A 24060-nucleotide genomic window follows, 5' to 3' on the forward strand; every position below is an offset into this window, starting at 1 on the left:
TACATAGGGCTAGCTCTCTACTGCTCTTTTTCCTCCAAACTTGTCCCCCGCTTTTTTGTTTCATCTCTGGTGGTGTTTTTTAATAAAATTTATGGCCGGCGTCTGACGTTTAAAAAAGTGCAAAACAAAAGATCAGCCTGAAGAGTGTCAACAATTAGAGTATGCATGGGAAAAAGAGCACCAGCGGCGCAGTGGCATGAGACTGCTAGCTAGCTCGCCGGCAACTCTTTTTTTTATAAAAATACAAGAGAGACGAATAATAAGAGAGCTCGTGCAAAAGGCGCACAAGTGAAAACAGGCAGGCCCACCAGCGCCAGCAGCTTTTCAAAGCGGCGCAGGCCACCGGCAAAATGCAAAGTGCCAGCGCCAAATGCAAATCAACCCCCGCAGCACCCTCTTTTCACCAGAGCCACGGCCATTGCCCTGCTGATGCATTATGGATTTTCAATGACGCAATTTTTGGTGTTGTGTTCATTCAAACGAATAAAATAAACACAATACAGCACTTCTACTTTAATTTTGCAGCGGCGAATGAAGAGAAACGCTTCCGAAAAATTTGTCGATGTTGTATAGCTTATAAAATACAGTAGGCCGTTGAAAGAAGCGTTATTTTTAATTAATATTTTGATAAAAGGCTATGGAATAAATTTAAAATGCACCCTTTTAATATACAAAAGATGCGTGGCTCACGCTTTTTTTCTAATTTTAATTTCATTATCCGCACGCGCTGCCTCGGAACGAATGCCATTTTGCAATCTGGCCATAAATCAGCCAAAATCGAAAGTGCGCCAATGCTGTTCGCGCGTGTCATCACAATCCTTTTGTTGTCGTCAACACGCTTCATTTGAGCCGAAATTCGCAGGCGGAAAAGCGCGTCCATTGGACCAGTGGTGGCCATAGGACCAGGAAGGGTTTTTTCTATACCACCGTGTGTGCAGCGAGTGGCCTTAGGGGGTTGAAAACATGCTGGCTCGCATGATGTGTGGGGGAGCCCCTATTTTGTGCAAGTACACTATAGTCGGTTCAATTGTGAGCGGTGCAGCTGCAAGCCCATTCCCTCTCTCTCGCCATTGTAGAGCCTGCCACCCCATAGTATGGCCGCCTTTCTTTCTTCCTGCTTTTCCTTCTTTTTTAAATAACAAAACACTCGGCCCCTCCCACGTCAGCGAGAGGGAGTCATTAATCTTATTGCCTGCACAATCAACACAGTAATTGGAAAATCTAATTAAATCCTAACACGAGTTTGCTTCGACTGTGTATAAGTACGTCCTTTTATTCGTCTTTTCCCCGCTGACTTCTTCCGTTTATTTATGCTGGTTCTCAAACAACGTTCCAGATCTATAAGACGAGCATTTATTGGACCTATAATATATGACTAAGTGTTCTCAGCTCATTTTTGGTTCCAAACTTTGACGGTGATTTTAATTTTAAGGGGTGCATTATTTAAAATTTCTATAGTAACAAAATCAAAGGCATTGCAGGATAAACTTTTTAATTTTTTAAAACCTTTGAGTCTCTGCAAGTCAAACAATTTTCCAAGCTAGAAATTTCAACTTGAATTCAATATATATTTTTTACAATGTAATTCATTAAGATTTAAATAAAAAGAACCATTCTAGTAGATATATACTACAACGAGTTGTTTTTAAAATAGTTATTTTCACAACAAGAGGCTAGGATTGCCTTTAAGGCAAAGTGCCACTCATTAGCAAACAAGAAGTTTCCCATCGTGACATTTTATTTTGCAGCGCTCTGAGTATAGTTCCACGTGGTGCGGTCGGGTTGCTTTTTCCTGCTGCAATATTAGTTATAGTACTTGTGTGTGTGAGAGAGCAGAAGAGCAGAGAACGACGACGGAGAGCGTCTCTGGTGCGCTTAATTTATAGCCGCCGAGCCAGGATTATTTGCAATGGAAAGTTGTTTTCAATTTGGCAACAACGGTCGCACACACACACAGCACACAAGAGGCACCATAGCAGACAGATTTTTTTAGCTTAGTATGCAGGCCGGGCAATTTATATCAACAATGAAAAAGAGACGACATTCATCGGATATTTCAGGCATTTTACGGCTCCTCTGACTTGAGAGAGCCAGCTTCCTCTCCCGAATAACGGCTCTGAATGAGAATCAGCACAGAAAAAGCGCCGCGATGACTGACAATGACACCGCTACACCCAAATTCTTGGGCGGTTTTTCAGCTCGAGGGATTTCAAGGGGTGGATTGGCCGCCGATGAGATCTCGGGTTGGGCCAAAAATAAAATTGCTTTGTCACGTTGGCGCTAGAGACACACATGTGTGTTTTTCAATCATTTGTAATTGAAATCGAGAAAAAATGTTTGCCAAGAGTTACTCCGCCTTATTTCATTCAGTTCAGCTTTGAAATTGAATTTTATCTAACAATTGGCAACAGCTTTGAATTAAAACTTATTTTTTCTTATTGAAGAAGCCTTTCAAATTGCTTTTCTTGTGCTGTGTAGCTGCTAATATTAAATGTTTAAATTAATTTCAATTTAAATTTTTAATATTTAATTAATTGAATTTTGCAGACTGTTAATTAGTTTTGTACAGTGCTTAAGTTAGAAATATTTTATTTCCTTGTTCAGTTGACCATTTCCAGAAATATGAAGAGAAATAAATATAAAAATTAAATCAATAAAATGATCCATTACAATCACTGCATTTAAGTTTCAGGCAACTTGTCAATAAATAAAAAACAATCAAGTCAAATTCACGTGTGCTAGCTCCAAAAATGATATAAAATATGAAGAAACATTTAATTCAAGAACGACGTGCGCACAATCTAATTTTGGAATCTAATTTTGACAGAGAGACTGAAAAATACAGAGCAGAGGTCTCGTTTCATCAAAAGCAGCGGCACTAGCAAGTGGGCATGATCTGAGACTCTAACCTAAATTTAAATTGAAACGAGTTAACGCCACATTAAGAGAATAAACCGTACATGAATCGAGCACACGGAGCTCAAGATTAATGCTCGAGAGGCGCATCTCTCGCCACCGCAGCGTAATTGCAGCAACCAACCCTTTTCTTATTTTTGGGCCGCCGCGTGCGATGTGTGAGTCAATCTTTTGCAGCCGGCGGCGATTTCCCTGGCGCGCCTGCTAATTAATCCGGCAGCCGTCGGTGCAATTAAATTAAGCATTTTTCGATAAGCTCGCTCGATACGCGCGCGGCGAAAAATTTATTTCATGCATATGGCGAACGCGAGCAGGCACACAACTCGCTTTTGCCGCGCGAACGTGCTCTCTTGTGCGCTACAAATGTAAAAGGCGGGGATTGAAATTTATGGCCTAACCTTGGAAACAGCTTTTGTGGCGGCCAAGAGAGGCTGCAAAGCAACTTTATATACATAATGACCCATATTTTGGTGACCAGCTGTTTCAGCTGAGGAGGCATTCACCTCATGCGGCTTCTGAAAATTAAATTTTCGCCTACAGCCTGACAGTTTTGGATCTATGATACTTTGCCAAATTGTATTGCAAAATTTCAATAATTTAATTCGGCTGTAAATGAATTTTAATGTGGCTAATCTAATGCAATTTAAAATTACGTTGACAATATTTCGCCTCTAGAAATATTTATTTAAAATTTAAATTAATTCTTTCAATTTGTGTCAATTTTTAACTATATATGGTGCGCTTAATATGTGGCAGAATTCAATAAAATTCAATTACGCCGCCACAAGCAAGCACGTAAGCGTGAAATGATAATAAATTACGCTTAAACGCATCACTCGTTGTCATTACTTCCCGGAAAACTCGCATCAGCAACAAGCAAGCATTTCAAGCAAAAAGCTCTCCAGCACCTCTCCTGCGAAGCGCAATCCCACTTTCCTGGAATTTCCGGCGCTTGAATTCCATTTCGATCGACCTGCTCATCAGTCTTCACGGTTTGGCACGATGCGAGCCCAAAAACACGAGGCATGTCGACCTGGTCGGCGAAAAAGTGGCGAAAACACAGGTTGGCGTCGGCTTCCCCGAGCACGTAATGGCGATGAGGCCATTTTCAGCGAGCGCGCTCGGGCCCCGCCTGCCGGCAATAGATCAGCCACTGGCCGTCACCGCTCTGCACGCCCATCACGAACACATTTCAGCGCGCCTTTGAAACCTCGTTTCATTGATTTTTGTGCTGCTTTGCGGGCAGTTTTCGGTTTTCACTTCTACAAAATCTATATATTATCCTTGTATATTATTAATTTATAAGCATTGCCAAATTTAATATTAATTAACTGTCTTTGCTCTAAAGTTTAAGTAATTAAGCCTTAAATTATTTAAATAGATTTTAATTTTTAACTCAACCGTGTTCTTAATAGTATAATTAATGATATTATTAAATATATTTAATAAACTTACATTTTAGTAGCTAAAATTTATATTTTTAAAAAAGGAATTTTAAACGAACCAAATAAAAATTAAATATCTTCAGTCTGCTATGGTAGGAGACTAATTTAATAACGTTACATCGTAACTTCTAGAAAATATTCTTATATTCATTCAATTTTACCAAAACGGAACAAATATTTAAAATGATATATTTTGATTCATTATTCAAGTTTTTTTTTATAATAGCAGCATAGCGAGGAATATTAAAAAAATCATTTCTCTGATTCTTTGATGAGCTGTTAATAATGGCTAAATCCTAAAAAGCAACCTAGTGCAACCAAGTGCAGAAATAGCATCTAAAAAACAAATACGTCAAGCGAGCCAAAGGATCCCTCGTTGTGCTAAGCACATATATATATAGTTTCAATGCAAATAAATATTTATGACAGCAGCGAAACCAGGCGCTCAAAAAGCTTGCAGGAACGAAAACATGCGTACACTGCATGCCCACTTTGCACCAGTTTTTGTCTCACTAAAAGGATAAATTACAAATTGGCTCTGTGCTGGTATATTAACCGGCGTTAATTGTGCCTCCTTATAAATACTACAATGATTATTTAATAAAAGCTATTAAATCTCCTTTCTGTGGGGCTTGTTTGGGGTTGCAAAATGCGAAAAATTTGCAAGCGATCGATTAATCAAAATTAAGATGTTGCAAGGTTGATTAAAACAACGGAAAAGTACCTGAAAAATGCGGAATTCTTGGAGAGCTCCGAGGGGAATGCTGGTCCAGCCGCCATGATTGTAAACAAAGATTATCATCATGGATGCGGCAACCCCCATTATGGTTTTGAGCTGTCTTCTCCCCTCTCACTGTATGTGTTTACAACAGTTTCCGTCATTACCGGCCCCAATGCTTTAACTTGAGAAAGATTAATGCTTCAGAATTAAATAAAAAAAAAATACTCAATTAACAAAAACGCTATCGATTCGCAATTGATATTAAAAAAATTAATTAATCAGTTAATTAAAAAAATGCTTAGAGAGTGAAACAAACAATTTTCAAGTGTTCTGATTGTGGGAGTCTAGTTGAAAAGTGGAGAAGATGTTGCAAGCAAGTGCGATGGTGGAAAGTATTAGAAATCAATATTTTCGTGGCTGTGACAGCGCTCCTTGCGAACAGGAACATCCCCTTGGAGGGCCCCTGACTTGTATGCAACTTGCTTGACAGGCCATATCTCCTCTCATCTAGCAACGCACTCTGCTGACGGACGGGCCAAGTTTTACCTATGAACAAAATCTCACTAGTTCTGGCAGGTCCCGGCTCCCTCTGCCGAGTAAAAATTTAAAAAAGGCTCCACTCTTTTTTCTTTTTTACGTCGCCGGCTACTTATTGATTATAGGGCAATTTATTAGAGCCACCGGGAATTGCCGCCAAAGATTTGTGGCTGCTCGCGGCGACCCGCAAACATTTCAAAACGGGCATTTCCAAATCGAGAGTGAACATGCTGAGGATAATCAAAATCGAGCTTCATTAATCACGGCGGAACACGGCTGAAGAGCGTCGCAGCTCTGCCGGCGCCGCTTCATGCTGATGTGTACACTGCTGAATGGGTGAAATGAAAAGCGCATTGATGATATGCGACACCACGGGCCATAACTCACCTCGGGCCGAGATTGTTTAGCAATCACCCAGCAACCAGATAACACAGCAGCGAGCGAAATTGTTGATTCAACCGGCCATTAATCAGCCTGGCAATAATCATGATATTCTCGCATCATCATTTTGAGCCAACTGCGTGCGTGCTGAGTGCGTGTCGCCCGCTAAAATCGCAACCCGCAGCACACAACCGGCTCTGCACACGGTGCAAATTTGCTGCGTTTTTTTTTTCAAAGCAAATTGTTCCGCATCAAGTGTAGACCCTCTCTCGTCTGTATGGGGCAGCACTAAAAAGCACCATTGAAATATACTAATCAAAATGGATTTACACTGATTGATTCAGGAGTATTTAAAATATTTAATTGGAAAAAACTTAGGTTAATCAATAAATTATTGGTTTTGCGGCTGATTTGAAGATATAAATAAAATATTTCTCATAGAGGACGCAAGAAGTCTATAGAACGCGAAACCGGAATTAGAACAACTTAAAATCTGTTGCACAGTTGTTGCTGAACTGCGCTACTCTAACTCTACCCAACAGGCAATTAATTAGTGGTGTCTGCGAAAGAGAAATACATATCCCTATTTGCATACTCTGTGTGTGCAAAATATATTGCAATATTTCAATATATTTAATTCTGCCACGCATCAGCAATCCTTTAATTTTAATCTAGCTACTCTATAATGCTTTTCTAAATTATTTTGACAATATATCGCTTCTATAGAAATAATCAATTTAAATTTTAATGAAACCTTTCTATTTGTGTCAATTTTTTAATTATATACATGATGCAATTAAAAAAGTGGCAGCGTTCAGTAAAATTGAATTACGCTGCCACAAGCAAGCACGTAAGCGTGAAATGATAATAAATTACGCTTAAACGCATCACTCGTTGTCATTACTTCCCGGAAAACTCGCATCAGCAACAAGCATTTCAAGCAAAAAGCTCTCCAGCGCCTCTACTGTGATGCGCAATCCCAATAGTAAAATTGAGGAAGTTCAATAATTAATTGGTTTTGCAGCTGATTTGAAAATAAAAATAAAATGTTCCTCAACGAGATGAGGATGTAAGAAGTCTATAAAACGCGAAAGCGGTTTTAGAACAACTTAAAATCTGTTGTATACTTGGTTGTTGCTGAACTGCGCTCCTCTACCCAACAGGCAATTAGTGGTGGCTGCGAAAGAGAAATCCATTTTCCTATTTTGCATACCCCGTGTTGAGCTCCATATTTGCTCAGCAGTGCGAGAGAGCGAGCGAGCGAGCGAGTTAGCCTAGCTCTTGTTAAATAATTTATTATTGCCCGTTTTGCTCAAGTGAGACCTTTTAAACGACCATAAATTAGTGGCGGCTGCACGTGGTGGTTGCTGTGTGTGAGTGCCATATTAAATGAGCGGAGATGCGAGATATAATAATAAAAGTGTAGAGGCAAGCGAATCCGCGACAAACTTGGTTCCAGAATTATATTTATAATAACCAAGAAGCAGTTGAGAGCGCGGACAGCGTTTCTTCCTCTATTTCTTTGCACTCTCCCTGACTGTGTGTGTATAAATGCCAGCGCAAAGAGACCTGTGGAGCCGCTTTTGCTACTGGTGCACAGCGCCGTAGAATTAAATGGCTCTATTATACATATAACATACTCGCAGCAGAACAGGGCTTGTGTGTCTGATATGCCACCGCAGACTGCATATTGATGGCGTGTTTATTGTTGGACACCAGATAAAATGTAAACACCGCGAAGGACGACTCCATTAATATACACTCGCGGACGAACACAGGCTCGCACGCAAATAAACCGGCCTAGATTGACGGAACGACAGATTGCCATTTTGAAGCCAAACCATGCAATCGCGCAAATCATCAGATAATATAAAGAAAAGAAAATTAAAAAAAGAATGGTCTCTCTTAGTGCAAAACTTAAAATTTCTTTTGTGCATACACTCAAATTTGAGAAAAAATATTAAATTCTTTAAATGAGATTTTAATCACTTTTTTACATTTTTAACATGTCCCAAGATTTTTGTAGCGTTGATTTATTTTGTTCAACGTGTTATTGAAAAGTTTTGTCAATGTTCCTGTTCTATATATATTTATTTGGTAAATTGATCATTGATAAAAAATTTACATTCCAATCAAAATTAGAGTGCATTGAAGAATATGACACATTATGAAAACCTTATTTAAATAGTTTCAAAATTGAACCATCATCTCTATCAAGCGGTCGCTAAACGATTCAGTATAATTATTAAAATGTTATATTCTAAATAAAACACCAAACTATTTTTAAATCCAATAATTTTTGCATCAGCTGAAATTGTTTTAAAGAATATTTAGAAATATTATAATAGATATAACAACAACTTAAAATAGTTTTTGTTTCTAATTATGTCTTCCCTAGCAAGTTAACCTAACTAAAAATTATTTTTATTTGTAACATTGAAATTTTATTTGCAAGAAAATAAGTTCAGATGGGCAATTTTTTAGTTTTGTTAATTTTTTGCCAGGTCAGTTATAAAATATTATAATTTCTATAATTCGAATTCGTTTAAATATTACTTAAATCGTTCCACGAGAAAAATAACTTTTAGCCTTCGTAATCACAATAAATAGTGTAAAACTGTAAAATCTATATTTTTGACACATATTGATGAATCCCTAAATCACGCATGGTAAATAGCGCGACTGATTTTTCAATAGCTTTCAATTTGTGTGTGCAAGTGGTGGATGAAGTGGCTGGCTTTAATTCTAAGTGAATAAAGTTGGAGGTGCGGCCGTAAATCATGAGCCTGCATTATGGCTCTACCTACAGGGTGCAGCCACAACTGTTTCAAGCTCTCCTCTTTAAACTACAGATGTCTTGCGGTTTAGACGGTGATTTACGGCTCGTTTTGCCAACTTCACACCATCGCGCACGTTCTCGAATGGAAATAAAATCACGACACAGACGTGAATTGAGACCAAAGTCACCTTTTCGGATCGAAAGAGCTGCCGGCTCGACTGCCACGAGCATGTTTTCGCGACCGATTTCAAATCGTGATTCGCTCTTTTCGCGCCAATTTCACTGCGCGCCGACCATTGCGGCGTCGACAAACTTATAAATTATTGATTTCCTTTTACAGGGCATTAATTCAGACCCCAACTTTTCGCTTTAAGGCAACTTTTTAAGGCCGCCGAGAATGATTAGTGGGCAAATGAGATTTAACGCTGAGGCATGCAACCGGCCACATTTACACGTTGAGCAGGTTGCCTGCCATCCAGACATTCCAGAGGTCCTATTTAGTCTGTGATATATGCTTATAAAATTGTGCCGTTGAACAAACTTTTCAGCACACCTAACTTTTATGAAATTAATTTTCTTTAAGTGAGTGGGAATCGAGCCACCCCCACAAGTGGTTTTTTCTATTCTTAAACTCATTAAATTATCTTACCTCAATCAATAAATAGGCCGGCGTTCTTAAAAAATTATCCTAACTGTCCTAATTGTAGATGGGAATTAGCCTTCTCCTAAATAAATTAAACACAGAGCACAGGTCACACGAAGATGCTTCTCTCACCACTGTTAAAATATATCTGACCGATCGTTGAGGGTGCTTAAGAAATTAGAAAGTCGCGGTCGCACGTGAGTGGTCCAACAAATTTTCTTTGGGCGATTTCTTCCCTGCTATTTGCTCTTACCTCACCACACACCGCGTAAACAGGCTTTTATTCTCAAGACTTTGTCCGTGACCAGGAGAAAATTTCGCCCCTGGCGACTCGCTAGGTGTATAATTTGACAACCACCATGCAGAGAAAATGAATTTTTTTGCTGCTCACTTTTACACAAAAAGGCTTCCTTTACAATGCACACCAAAGAAAAGAAGCTCTTTTTAAGATATATGCGCATTTAATCTCAGCTGCAAACTCACGCAACAAAGTATCGCAAAGAGCCATCAATTAAACGCTGTGCTCATTAGAAAATTTCAATGAGCAAAACAAGTTGCGCCGCACATTTATTCTAGGCTCCCACTGAAAGTCAAGGGTGCGTGTCTCCTGTGGCACAAAATAAATAACTGCCTCGCATCTTTCCAACACACTTTCCTCATATATCACGTGACACTTCTCGTCCCTTTCGTGCATGTGAACAATGTGATTAGTCGTCGCCAGATAATGCCGGAATGCCATTGTTCAACTTGTTGTTTCCATTATTAAATATTCAAATCCGACGTAGCGCCTGCGATACAAGCGCCTGATACGCACAGAGGCAGAAAAAATACTCTGTCCGCTTTAAAAAGGCACATAGCGCATTTAGCAGCAATTTAAGCGCTGATGAGATTGCCATCAATGAATGAAATGAAAACCGAGTTTATTCGTAAATATAGTTCGGAAATGACGTCAATTATAATTTAGACACGAGTGTAAACACGATCTTGATCTAACGCAGCTTGCGGGATAATGTGAGGCAATTCATCTTAAATCGATGGAAACAAAAAAGCGCAGACCGACAAAAGAATGGAGCTGAAACAAAATCTCCAGAAACGGAAAAACCGGGAGCCGTGCCTTCTGCCTCGCACATTTGGCCGGCTGAGAGTCACCGAAATACGTTTCTTTTGATGGCTCATTTGCCACCTTGATGGGCTCACCACACATGGCACCTTCTTCCTCTCTGATAAGGCAAATTCTGGGCTCGCAAGTCTACAGTCGGTTCATTGATGGTGTCGAAACAGCAGGTCTGGTTGTGTGCAGTGCGTTCGTTTGTTTCTAGCAGAAAAGAGTTAAAGCGGATGAATGGGCGCCGATTGTGTGTGTAGTGGCAGTAAAATTTAATGGCCCCTTGTAGTGGCATAATGGTGCGCTTTTTATTGACTCTCGCCATCATTTTATGGCCCTCATTAACATAATTCATCAATCTAAATGCCACTGTGAATGGCAGGGCCTGTGTGTTTTCCGATTGAGGTAGGTCAGGAACGAGTTAAAAAGACTCCTCATTGTCCAACTGGAAATTTGATCTTTTCTCTTTCTCCTTCTAAAATAACTGCAAACTAATAAAGTTTGTAAATCCAAAACAATCCTTTTTTTCTCTATATATAATCAACAAGTTGAACATTTCATAGTATATATTTTTAATGAACAAACAGAATCACGAAAAATTTAGATCTAGTCCAAGGTGAAGTAGAAGGATATTATTTTTTTTTTAAAAAAAAAAGCCCTGCCGTTTCCCTGTAAGACTAATTTCCGCAATTATAGGCTTTAAAGAGCCTATATTCGCCTTGATTAAATTTCTGATTTCCTCACAGCTACTGGAAAATATTTTTACAAACAAAGTAGCGTGACTATTAATCACGTTTAACATTATTAACTGATTGTGAGCAATTTAAATAATTTAATAGCGTTGAGAAATATGCGATTTTTCCTTTCGCAGTAATCAAATCTGACCTCGGCGGCCACTATTCTCTGCTGTAGCTTAGTGTATCGTATGGGCAATAATCACATATTAGAGACGTGTATTAATGTGAAAAGAGCACTTACCTGCCTCAGCAGACCTGCGATTAAATAAATGAAGTGCAACAGAGTATCTCAATGTAGCATAAACGATAATTATCGGCATCCACGCTATGGGTCGTGAGTGTTATTATTTATGTCATTATTTTCTCAAGCGATGGACGAATTAAATAAATCACGCTGCAATTTATTATTTTATAAAAGGGGGCTCTTCGCTTTCACACAATTAAACCATGACTGAATCACACCCAGCGTCTCTCACCTTGCTCTTGAGAAAAATGCTAATTCGCGTTCGCATTGCAAGCATAATTTATTGTTCGTATTGACTCGCCCAGCGGAATAATAACGCCGATTATCCGCCGTTTAATGATTGCAAATTAAGTGCTGCCAGAGGCTGCTGCTCGCCAGATTGTGCCAGGCTGAATGCATTGTGTCCGAGGGAAAATTATGGCCTTTGCATAAAATAATATATGAATAATATTCAAGTGTGTTGCAACAAGCTTGCTTTTACAGTTGTTGGCTGGCAGGATGAAATCCGCAAAGCCGCATCCATTGTTTGAGAAGTGCGCTAGTGCCTTCGGATTTTTTTCTTGGAAACATTCTCAGGCAGCATATTTTTTTTATCAAATCAACGCCTCCATTGATTCTCGCTTTGCTCCCCCGGCATTTGCACAAACAGAGGGATTATTATAAGCGTGGTTTGAATCGCGCGGTAATTTTTATAAAGGAGCGAATCTAATTCCAAACTCTGTTTGCATCCGCGTTTCCTGCTCCTCCTATAGCAAAATCGGCAACAAAAAGGCCATTGAATATAAGCTTGAAAGGTATAATATATTATTTTGAACAAATTTTTAGGCGTTGAGTAAACGACTGTCAATAGTTGCCACAATAAGTGACAAATACGAATATTGCATTGGCAATTTATATAAATGGCTGAGGGTGGAGCTAGCTTTTATTATTTGAACAAACATGTATAATGCTCAGGTAAAGCTGCTATTTGTGACTTTTCAGTATAGATCAGTCTGTCGCCTGATCGGCAATAGTGAGGAGAGTTCAAAATGCATCATTCAACTGCAGCTACCATCATTTTTGCGGTATAAATTTAAAAAAATTTTGGCTGCGTGAGCTGCATACAATTTTTCCCGAAAATCTAGGTACTACGTGTAACTGGGCATATTTTCCATATTTCTGTGGAAATATGGAAAAATTAACAGCTTGCTGCACACTAAGAAAGCTGTATTTAATTCTTCTGTCAGTTTCATTAATAATTTCATATGGCTTGAAATCTTCTACTTGTCTAATCTTCACCAGAGGTTTATAATAAATTATTGAATTCGTTTTCAGATTAAAATAGCTCATAATTTAAGAACTCGAACAAGATGAAAATTGCTACATAAATATACTGCGATCAAGTTGGTCACATATTAATTTGAAAATTTATTGTTGCAGGATCAGATGCCTCATCTGGACGCAGCAGCAGCAGCGTTGAGCATCCAGAAGGCCACTGGCACTGACCCCCAGTGACGGTCCCCGACTGAAAGACATTTTCAAAAAACGCTCAGACATTCAGCAGTGTTGTTGAACGTAGTTCTAGTGACTAGTGGTGCCATTTAGGATGAGTTCCTACTTCGCAAACTCGTACATCCCCGACCTTCGTAACGGCACCCCCGACCACTACGCAGCCGCTGCCCACCAGGGTGCACAGGTCAACTCGGACCCCTCGTGCGACCCCAGCCTACGCCAGGGCATCCCCAACCACTATGGCGGGCCCCCGGCGGCGGGCCAACCGCCGCCGGGCATGCCTTACCCCCGTTTCCCGCCCTATGACAGGCTGGACATCAGAGCCGCGGGTTACTACGGCACCCAGACGGGCCAAACGGCCCAAAACGGCGCCGTCGGACTGTTGGTGGACAACACCAACGCCGGATACAGACCCAACTCGCCCACCATGGGTGGGGCCCACATGCCCCAACAGACCACCCCCGTGCAGTACTCGAGCTGCAAGCTGCAGGCCAACGCCGCCGTCACGCAGCAGATGCCCCCCGAAAGCCCCCCGGGCATGCACCCCCAGCACATGGGCCAGCACCACATGGGCCAGCAGGCACACATGGTGCAGTACAATAATGTTGCCCAGCAGCCCCAGCAGATCCCTCACCAGGTGCACCAGCCACCGCACAACAATCAGCTCCAGCATCCCCCGCAGCAGCACACGCCCCCTCAGCAACAGACCAACAACTCCTCTGCCAACCTTCCCAGCCCTCTCTACCCTTGGATGAGGAGTCAGTTTGGTAAGTTTGGTAATATCTTTACCATATTTTATTAATAGTATAGGTTCACTTCCAATTTTGTTCCTCAAAAAAATATAAAAAAACAATAATTTGTTAAATTTTGTCTCCTTTTTTCCTCAATGTTTTCTTTCTGGCAAAATAAAAAAACGCAGGAATCTATAGGCGATCTGGGTTTATTGATCTCTTGGAGCAGGAGTATTTTTTAGCTAAAAAAAATGCATCTACACAAAAGACCGTGCAACAAAACAAATTCCCTCTCAGTTGTAGAGACGCTTTAATGTTTTGTTTCCTGATTTTTTGACTCTCTTCCTGATACTAGCTGCGCTAGCTGCTTCGAGAACACAGGAAAGGTCATCTTTTGTTGGCGCTCCTCAGTGTGCGTGTTCGGAAGATCATTCTTTGCACCCTCTTACATAATAAGGGCATACAGGCTGGACAGGCTATTTTTAACTTCCATAAGGAGAAGGTCATCTTTTATTTCTTTCTTAAAAGAGTCACCCATCCACGTGCATGATGTGAAGATGCGCACACACACACACACACAGCTTGCATTCAGAGAAGCAGCCGCTCTTTGGCACCACGAAGCCGCCAACTTGGCAGCTTGCATAGCTGCAGTTTTAGTAGCTTCACGTTGGAACAAATTTTTAATTAAATTTATGCGGTTAAATTGCCATTACCCTATGATGTTTTTGAAAATATGAATACATTTTCAGTTTCAGACCTTTCACGTGGAAGAGTCTGTGATTTGACAAATTAATTAAATTGGAATTAATAATTCTAAATGAAAGCATTTTAGATTCACAGTAATTTTATTGCGGATACATCCCCACGGTCCGAATAACAACAAAAAACAAATAAATATCTTCTTTTTTTACAACAGAGGGGAAAATTAAATCAGTCAATCAATTCAGTATTAATAATTAATAATATCTGCTACATCTTTGTGCAGCAAGCCCTGGATGAACATTAAATATCATTTTTAATTCCATATCTTCCTATATACACCGAGGATGAATGATGATTATGTTCATTTTTCTCTATATAAATATCTCTTATTTAACCAATTAAAAAAGAGGGAACAAAAAAATCGAAAAAATGCGGCTAAAAAATTATTATTTGTCACTGCCACTTGTTTTTTTAGGACCATTGTATTGAATTGGTTCAAAGAGCCGCTGCTTGGATGTTTCTTTTTAAAAAAAGTCCCATCCCCGCAGGGTTGATATGTATGCTCTCAAAGGAAGGACACATATCACTGACCTTTGATTGTATCGCTTCCCCAAAAAGCCTAGAGCATAATACCACCCTGCTCGCCACCGATGATTGTTCTCGTGGCGAGGCGCATCGAATCGTTGGATACAAACAAAAATAAAGGCGCGAGTCACAAATAGTAAAGGCAGCGCAAGGTCACTCCAGGCGTACAATACTGGTGTATACATTTGCATGGTGCTGGTCAGTGTTGTTTGGTCATGTGTCGCGAGCACAACTCTGCTTCTTCTCAAGTTGCCACCCGAAATTGAAGAAACGCAAAAGGTTAGACAAGTTTTAATTTCATTAGGGAGCTGCTCGGGATCTTTTGGGGACGGCACATAAACACTCTCGCAGATTGGAGCCGCTGAGTGGGCCCAAGTTTTATCTGAGGGCGCAAATCTTAATGGGCTTGTTCTCGTCTAATTGTCGCCTGCCTCTTTTCTTAATGCGTCTGCTGCTGGGGTTAAGTGCTGTGAATTATTGCGCTCTGCCTCGAGCGCCGCGCACTTATTCCTGCCTGCTCCAGCGGAGAAGGCAGGCAGGCCGGCTTCTGCACGCTGTGTGCTCCCCGCACCCCAATTGTTTTATTTCACCTCAAATGGACGCAGCGCCGGCCGCAATCACTCTTATATGTAGCGGCATGAACAATTCACTTGTTTGTCCGCGTCCGGCCTTCCTCTGATTAATTCTATCCAAACACGCTCTACCGACAATTTTCCTTTCCACAATAAGTGGTTATAAAATTTGCAATATTTTGCAAGCTTTATTAAAAACTTTTTAAACATTACAAATTGTATATCTTATTTAATTTAATTTGGATTCATATTTCCACAATAATTTTTTTTAAACCACTAAATAAAAACTATTTTAAATTTGTTGTCAAATTTAGTTAAACCACTAACTTATTTCAACAAACTTGTTGAATAATTGCACACTTGAATAAATAATCTGTCCTATTAATTGATCAATCCAATTATGTTATACCATGTATTATGAGTAAGTTATTTATCTGAGAGATTTTGTCAAACTATGAAAATTTACAATTAACGCTGACATATTGTAAAAAGTTGTTTAGGAACATCTCGTCCAGAAGCGAATCTTCTTTTAAAAGTTGAAATCGGGTTGTGCTTCCTGCGAAACACGAAAGACTTACCGGTTGCATATGCAGCAGGATAGGAGTTCAAATAGTACCACGAGTCCAATGAAAATAAGTAGAGGCTTTAAAAGATACTATAAGCTTCATGCTTTACGGTTTTCTTTAATCATTCCGCAATCAAATTATCTGATTGACCAGACCAAATATTAGAAATGACAAAAATTTATTTCAATTTTTCAAGTCAAAAATTATAAAATGAATAAAAATATTCTTTGAAACCAGTTTGATTGATCATGTCATCGTGACGAATATTTCTTTAAAATGTTTTCAAATTTTAAATACAAAGTTTACATTAGGCAATTCTTAAAAAAAAAATATTGATCATTTAATGGTGTCCTTTCTAATGATTTAATTTGCGTATTGTACTTGTTTCTTATAACACTAATAACTACAAGATAAACCTACATAAAAGTGGTATCCCAACAAAATCGGGACACTTGAGTGCACGCTCATGGTGGAAGTAGCTGATTTAGTGCATCATGTTGTGTTTTTTCCTCGAGCAGGAGTTATGCATCTTTGAGATGCTTGGCAGAGATTTGGCCGCGCGCGACACACAGACTGCACTTGAGCGGGCGGGCGGGCGCGCGTGTATATGTGTGCATAGGGGTGGCTCTGTTTATGGGCCTCCTGTTGCTCGCCGGTCCCAAGGGAGCAGTGCAAATGTGCGGTCTGCTCTGCGGCTTGCTGGAATTGCAAATATCGCCCGGCAATTCTAATATGAAACAGCAGCCGCCAAAAGGGCTCGATCATCAAACCTCCGCTTAATACATTTCATCCCCGGCAGCGCGCTCGTCGGCTTCAATTTCCATGCAGATCGATGGTCAATCCGCAAATTCAGAAATAAAAATCGTCCCGTCCGTGTTTGCGTTTTTCGCGCGGGCACAGTAATGAAATTTCGGGGCGCACAGAGAGTGCGTGTTCGTGGAGGGCATGCCGAATTGCGCGCAGGGAGGCTCAAACCATAGCAGCCAGCCGGCGGTGTTTTTAATCGCGCGCGCAGAGAACAGGGTGGCGGCGGGGAAAATTGTGCCCTGTCAAAAAATAGCCGAGTGACGATGATAAATGGCTTTCCGTGATGTTTGCAAAAGTTTTTAAATTTCCCTTCGCCTCATCATCTGCGTAGCGGCGGAGCTGGCGAGGCCGTTTGCATGCGTATATAAAAAGCCGACGACTAGAGCAGGGGATGCGCGTCTTTGGCGCGCGTATAATGCCCTCATTCGGGGATTAGAAAAGTGGCAGCCAACTTCGGGAACGATCGAAATGAAAACGGTTGCTCGCTTAACTTTGCCTTTTATAACATGTTTTTGTTTAGTCAAAAGTTTAGTCGCATTTCTTGTTTTCCATATCACGTTATAATGGATTAAGGGCTTACTTCTTTCTTATAACTTTTCTGGCCATTTTTTTCGCTCAATTTACTATTTAATTAAATCTTTACATTATTTTATTGTTTGAAATAAATGTTTTGGATTATTAAAGTTATGGTTTATATTTGCTCGTTACATTTAGTTTGCAAGAATACCGATTTCCCTTTTTGCTCAACATGTATAGAACATTCAGAAGAATATTGAAAATGTTACCAAAAGGTAAATGATTTTTGTAATTTAAAGGTAGTTTACATGAAGGTAACTACAGCAAAATTAATCAGGGGCCAGTTTGCAGAGTCAGAAAGATGAATTCCCTGGAGCAGTTGCGCTTAATTCACATGCATGAAACGCAGGCGGGTGATTTTTTAGCAAGCCTGGCAAAAAGATGCGTGCGGCAGGAAACACGTGTAATTAAAACTCAAAAAACGAGCCTGCCTCAGCAAAAGCACGTCTCAGCTAAAGGAGAGAGCAGTTAATTAATTGCCTTGCGGCGGTTCAGGTACAAACGTTCGGCGATATAAGATATAGAGGACGGCATAGGACACACGCGCGCGCGACAATTTACAAAAATGGAAAGTGGCTTTTTTCTGCAAACGGCTGTTGCAGCGGAGCAAGCGACAATTCCCTGTATGCATTTGCCCGCTTTTTGTCGCGTTCGGATTCCTTTGTAATGTAATTTACGCCGCTGCAATTGTGGAAAAATAAATCAAAGCCGCCGGTTACCGGTTTGACTAACTTATTTTTATACAACGAGCTTGCAAGTACACAATGCGGCTCCATGCGCGGATACTCGTTTTATATTAAATTAATCAGGTGACGTCATCAAATAACAAGTCAATCAGGGCAGCTCATTAAAATTAAACGCGGCGTAATTCTCGGCAGCGACAAAAGCGAGAGCTCGCCGGCGAAATTCTGTGCGCCGAGGGTAATTTATTATGATGTGAAAATAATAAGGAAATGGCGCCGTAAATCAATACGTGCGTGCCTGCTCCATAATTTAGTCTCTCGCGCGACCAGATCCTGTGACACACAGTCGAAGTGAAAATTATTCATAAAGTGCTCTGTGTGTGACTGCGTTTCCTATATCAACGCACACACATTTGAAATCTGAAACATGATTTATATGCCTTTCTAATATAAAATGAATAATGACCACTCAAGGATTTAAACGAGGAAATTTTAAAATGGAAATCCGAGCTTCTTGTTGTTATCAAGGTTTCTCGTGAATGCCAAACAGAATTTATTTTCTTTCAGAATTAGAATCAACTGAAATGAAAGTTTTGGTTGAATATGATTTTATTAAATTAATTAATTTTCTATGTAAATAATATTAAATTCGTAATAAAAAATGTGAACATTTAAAACTTTTAGTGTTAAAATCGTGAAAATCTGAGTGTCTCCTGCACTTGAGGATGAATTTTTAAGAAACTTTTATCAAATAAATGAGTTTTTAAAAACTTAATACTCAAGCAGCGAAAAGTAAAAAGCTTTTATTTATTTCTTGCCATATTTTAATAAATTCTTGCGAAACTACATAGAATCAAACACATGAGATACCAATTGAATTTTAACCTTCGTGGAAAATTCATCGTTTGAATTTACACCAATACATTACAATTTGATATATATTTTTAATTAAAATAATTGTGTAATTTGCATGTTTTCTAATCTGAGTAGTAGACAGCGTTCTAGTAGAATTGTAATCATTAAACACAACATGCCTTAACAAGTCAAATATTTTGATACGTTTGTGTTTATTGTTTCAGAACGGAAGCGAGGCCGTCAGACATACACGAGGTACCAAACCCTCGAGTTGGAAAAGGAGTTCCATTTCAATCGTTACCTGACGAGACGTCGTCGCATCGAAATTGCACACGCTCTCTGCCTGACAGAACGGCAAATCAAGATTTGGTTCCAGAACAGGCGCATGAAGTGGAAAAAGGAGAACAAGTCCAAGTCGGACTCGGGCTCACAACACGACGGAATGGACGCTACCCCTCCAGACTCCCCCCAGTAACAGAGCTCCCCCGCCCACCCACCCCCTGATATATAGAGTCTTATATATTAAATGTAAATTATCGCAAATTAGTTAACAAGAGTCAACCAAATGAGCAGATTCACCCGCAACACGGAAAGATTGCGGGCGTTTTCTTTTGCAACCAAATATAAAGGGCTTAGATTACCATTGAAGATGATTTTTTTGTAATTTATGATTTGTTTTTATGTATCATAATTACATAATTCAGCTGTGTTGCTAAATGAGTACAATTGAGAAGTAATGTGACACTCACGAGTCCCCCGTCTGTCCGTGTAGAGCTGTAAAAAGTATACAGTTTCCTCCAACCCCCAAAAATGAACAAGGAACTTGCGGTGATAAATAAAAATTAAAAACATGCTAGACTTTTTTTAAAAAAAAGTGAATCGAGAAGAAAGAAGATGAAGTGTCAAATCATGATTAAATATTAATTTAAAGCGACTCTTAAACGAACTATCTTATCTATTAAGTGATGGTGTTTTTGCTTTAGCAGAGTGCTTTTATGTGAAATCTTGCTGGTGTCTCTTAAATTAATTCTGCGCGAATTGTTCAAAATGTCACAGCCACGACAGCATTGGATATTGCAAGTTGTGTCTGCACAAAAGGATGATGTGAGTACTCAGGATTTTTATTTCTATTGTTAGCCAATTGATCATCATTATATCGATTTGCTAAAGAGGCCCCTAAATTATTTAATGAAATTCCGCATGAGTCAAACAATTAACAGCACCAAGTGCTCCAAAATACTCAATTAGGGATTTTAATTCTAGAGCAACGCGTGCACTTTGGTGATGATTGAATGGTTTAAATTACTATAAGTTTATACGCATACTATTGAATGTGTAATTAGTTTTAAAAAGATGAAATAACTATATGAAAAAAAACAGAAGAAAAAGTGTCGTGTCGGTGTTGCAAAATATATTTATCATGACAGTGGTGATGTTAAGGACAGCGCGATATGTTTGGGAAAAATAATATTTATTGAATACTCCACAAACAAAAATACGTAAATTGCAGTTCAGGAATCATAAATTTCATATATAAAAACGGAAACTATTTTGACCAGAGAAAATGTGCCGCGATTGATTATTTGATAATGAAAGCTTCTACATTTAAAGTAAATGTCTGTTTCTGTCCCATCCTCTCGTAATTAAATTTAATGACTAAAATTTGTTGTGTGTTGTGTGGATAATATTCACGGAAAGGTTAACTGCTCTCTATATGCTATAAAAACACTAAAACCTTTCAGACAACTTTCTCATCTTTTGAACAGGTGATACAAGAAATATCTAAAATTGAAATCTCACAATCTAGACAAAAACTCTAAGCTCCAAAAATGTACGTGTGTGATCCTTTTGATATTATGTTGCTTATTTTTTAGCACTTGGCACTGGGAGAAATTCCCTGCTTTTTGCTATTTGGACTCGGTTCTCATATCCTCATTAACAAAATGGTTTATTAATCGACTTTACATTAACCTCAATGAATTAATTAAAGCTTCACGAGCAGTCAATCAAATTATACTTGACATGTATACACGAATAAACGTGCATGCGCATCAAATGCCCATTGAGTGTTACTAATGAAGTCATATTGGCGAAATGGCACCAGCAGCAGCGCATATAATATTATAATTTAATGAGGAAACGCGCTTGCAGCCAAAATGACAATAGCGACACTCACCGCGTTGAAAATTAAGGGCTTGCACGCGCAATTTGATCTAACTGCTTCTGCTCATCTTGGATAATTAACCACCTACCGCTTTGCTTTCACCTTTAATTGATTAATTAACTCTCTCGTTTAATTTCCCTGCAAATGTAAAATATAATGAACACAAGCAAAGACTGAAATGGAATATGATATACGTACTATTTGATATTAACCTGTAATAATTAAAAATAATTCACCACAATCGCGTAAATTTGCACAACAAGAGCTGCAAATTGTTTAATTCAATTTCTTAATACGTGCATCTCAGTTTAAATAAAACTATACGATCACCATTGATACAGCAGTATACGTGGCTCTTTCATTTTAGAAAAAAAAATCTATACACTTGAAAATACTAAAGCACCAGCACAAAGTCATTCACGGAACAAAAATATAGAATGAACCAGCACGATAATTTTCACAATGAGGATCCATTTTTATGAGGTGTTGTTTATACAATGTGTGTTAAATTTTGACCGCATTTTTGTTTTGTGTGGTATATTCAAGAGGATACCCTTTTACATATTATATTGATTTTATAACTGAATATTATTTTGTTGAGTTTTATTGATAATTGCGATAAGATGCGAGAATAAATGATGCCCAAAGGTTATCAACCCAAGCATAAAAATAAATTTTTCATTGCGCCATAATGCCCCTTTTATTTTCCACACATCGTACACTTATGGACGAAGCGGAGATGATTTGATTGACAAATAAAAGTCACTTCACGTCCGTGTTTCCCAGGAAAAGAGGACATAAATTATTTCGCGCACAACACAATTATTGATTTAAGCATAAAATTTAGATGAATGTTGCGAAAGTCGCGCTTATCTTGACAACGCCTGTAGGAACAGCTGGTCTCTTGTACGAACAGAGAAATACTTTGTATCATTAATTGTAAATAGTTTGCCTGAGATCAGTGTTCCTCGAGAGAATAACTGGCAAAATATTAGCTATGCAGTGAAAGTAGCACAGGAGATTAGCCCTTATTAGCGAAATGTAATTACAATGGATTAATAAAAACATGATCTCATATTGAAATAAATATTGCATAATAAATATAAAAATTTATGATTTCTCTGCTTTTTAATAAAAATGGAAAAGTGAAAATGCGTCACGTAAGGAAAAATATTTAAAGTGTACATTACAATTACTCTCATGTAGACGGAAAGCAGTTGACATGGTTATTTAAATTATTGAGTTTTTCCAACAGTAGAATCTGTAGTGTTGCAACAATACCTCAGATATACGTACCGATAGACGACACACAAAGTACTACGAAAAAGTCTCTATTTCTATGGTCCCGAACAAAATGTTTTGACACAAAAGCAACCAAAAAGCGACAAAAAGAGAATGTACTTTAACGAGCAAAGCAAAACATTTCATCTATTGACGATAGATCACCGCTACAATTATATAATTATTCTGATTATCCGTCTGTATATCCACGAAAAATCACAAATAAAACCCCTAACTTGTATACAAAAGCTTAGAGCTGTTCTTTTTCATTCAAACTGATCCCGCCGGCGTCAGTCCGGCTTTGGTAGTTGCGGCAATTTAATTTCTCATATCCATCGCGAGCCAGTTTAAATGGCAGAGAGGTAGGCGTGCCGTCAGCCTTATGTAAAGATGAAATAAGACCGAAAATAGAAGCGTGCAGCTCCGCCTCGTTGTTTGACGCTGCTGTATCGAGCCGTCAGCCTCTGGTACGAGAGTTATCGTCGCCGAATCCGCGTTCGTTACTTTTCATCGATTTCGCACGCGAGGCCAAAATAAAATAAAAGCCAAATCGACTCACGTTTATTTCATTCTCCCTTTTTCAATCGATCTCGCCGAAGCGTTTTTATATTTTATTTAAGGACTTGCGGGCTTGATTAATTGCTTCGGAATCTGGCACTGCGCTTGAGTGCGAGCACTTTTTTGCTTGCGTCGCCAATTTGTAGTGGCAGCGATTCGCAAACCTGTTTCGAAGGAATGCACCACGCGTGCTGCTGGCGCGGTGTGTTGTTGGTTGGGAAAAGGGTAAAAGTGGAGCTGCTGCGGGTTGGTTTCGTGGGGGAAGGGGGCAAATTTATAGTTGTGCACATTTAAACAGCCTGTTGCTCTAACCAGCAGAAGCAAAAGCTCGAAATGCAGTACCACACACCATACCGTAATGTGTATCATAAAAGTTGAATGAACAGCCGAAGCAAAGGGTTTAGCGCTTAATGATACAATATCAGACAACGCACGTGCACGAGCGGGAATCCAATCCAGCACTAACTGATCTTGATTATTTTATATAATATTTTCAAAATATTTGATTTTTTGTCAACACACGAAAACGATTGCGATGTGGTAATAATTTTAATTAGAGCACACTGTTAACCTTAAATTTGTGAGCTAGATTTTTTATTTTCCCTCCAACCGAGCTGCTTTATTGCATATCGCAGGTATGCCAAGATGTTTTTCCGGCCGTGGAACCTTTAATTACAGCGGGGTTAATAAACAAATTCGCTGCCTGGCGGCACACGTTCCGCTGCCGCTTAATTCCGGACAATAAATCTTGATTACTAGGCCTAGCAGGTGGACCCGTTATTTAATTTGAATCTGTTAATTATTTCACCGACGCAGGCCTGGCAGAGCATCGCGCATAATTCGGTCGCGTCCGTTTACGCATGCCGATAAATTATCCGCGACCGTATTAAAATTAGCAATAAAGAGGCATTAGCGCAGGGCAAGCAGAGCGAGAGAGCGCAGAGATGATGATGAATCGTCACCGTTCGGTCGCTTTCCGCA

The 24060-nt window shown here is 39.3% G+C and overlaps 1 protein-coding gene across 8 annotated transcripts in view; it reads left to right on the forward strand.

Moving 5' to 3' along the window:
* The window catches only part of LOC135937052 (homeotic protein antennapedia-like), a 101145-nt gene extending 78371 nt beyond the window's left edge, over positions 1-22774 (forward strand). For 7 of the 8 annotated variants that reach the window (XM_065480128.1, XM_065480124.1, XM_065480127.1 and 4 more), the window contains 2 exons: positions 12928-13775; positions 19301-22774. In XM_065480128.1, the coding sequence (XP_065336200.1) occupies positions 13094-13775; positions 19301-19551 (933 nt within the window). In that variant the 5' untranslated portion in view covers positions 12928-13093 and the 3' untranslated portion in view covers positions 19552-22774. The remainder of the gene's footprint in view (positions 1-12927; positions 13776-19300) is intronic. The other variant, XM_065480131.1, reaches the window with a different exon arrangement.
* Positions 22775-24060: the final 1286 nt, after the last annotated feature.

Source organism: Cloeon dipterum, chromosome 2 (genome assembly GCF_949628265.1).
Source record: "Cloeon dipterum chromosome 2, ieCloDipt1.1, whole genome shotgun sequence".
In the NCBI taxonomy this organism is placed as follows: domain Eukaryota; kingdom Metazoa; phylum Arthropoda; class Insecta; order Ephemeroptera; family Baetidae; genus Cloeon; species Cloeon dipterum.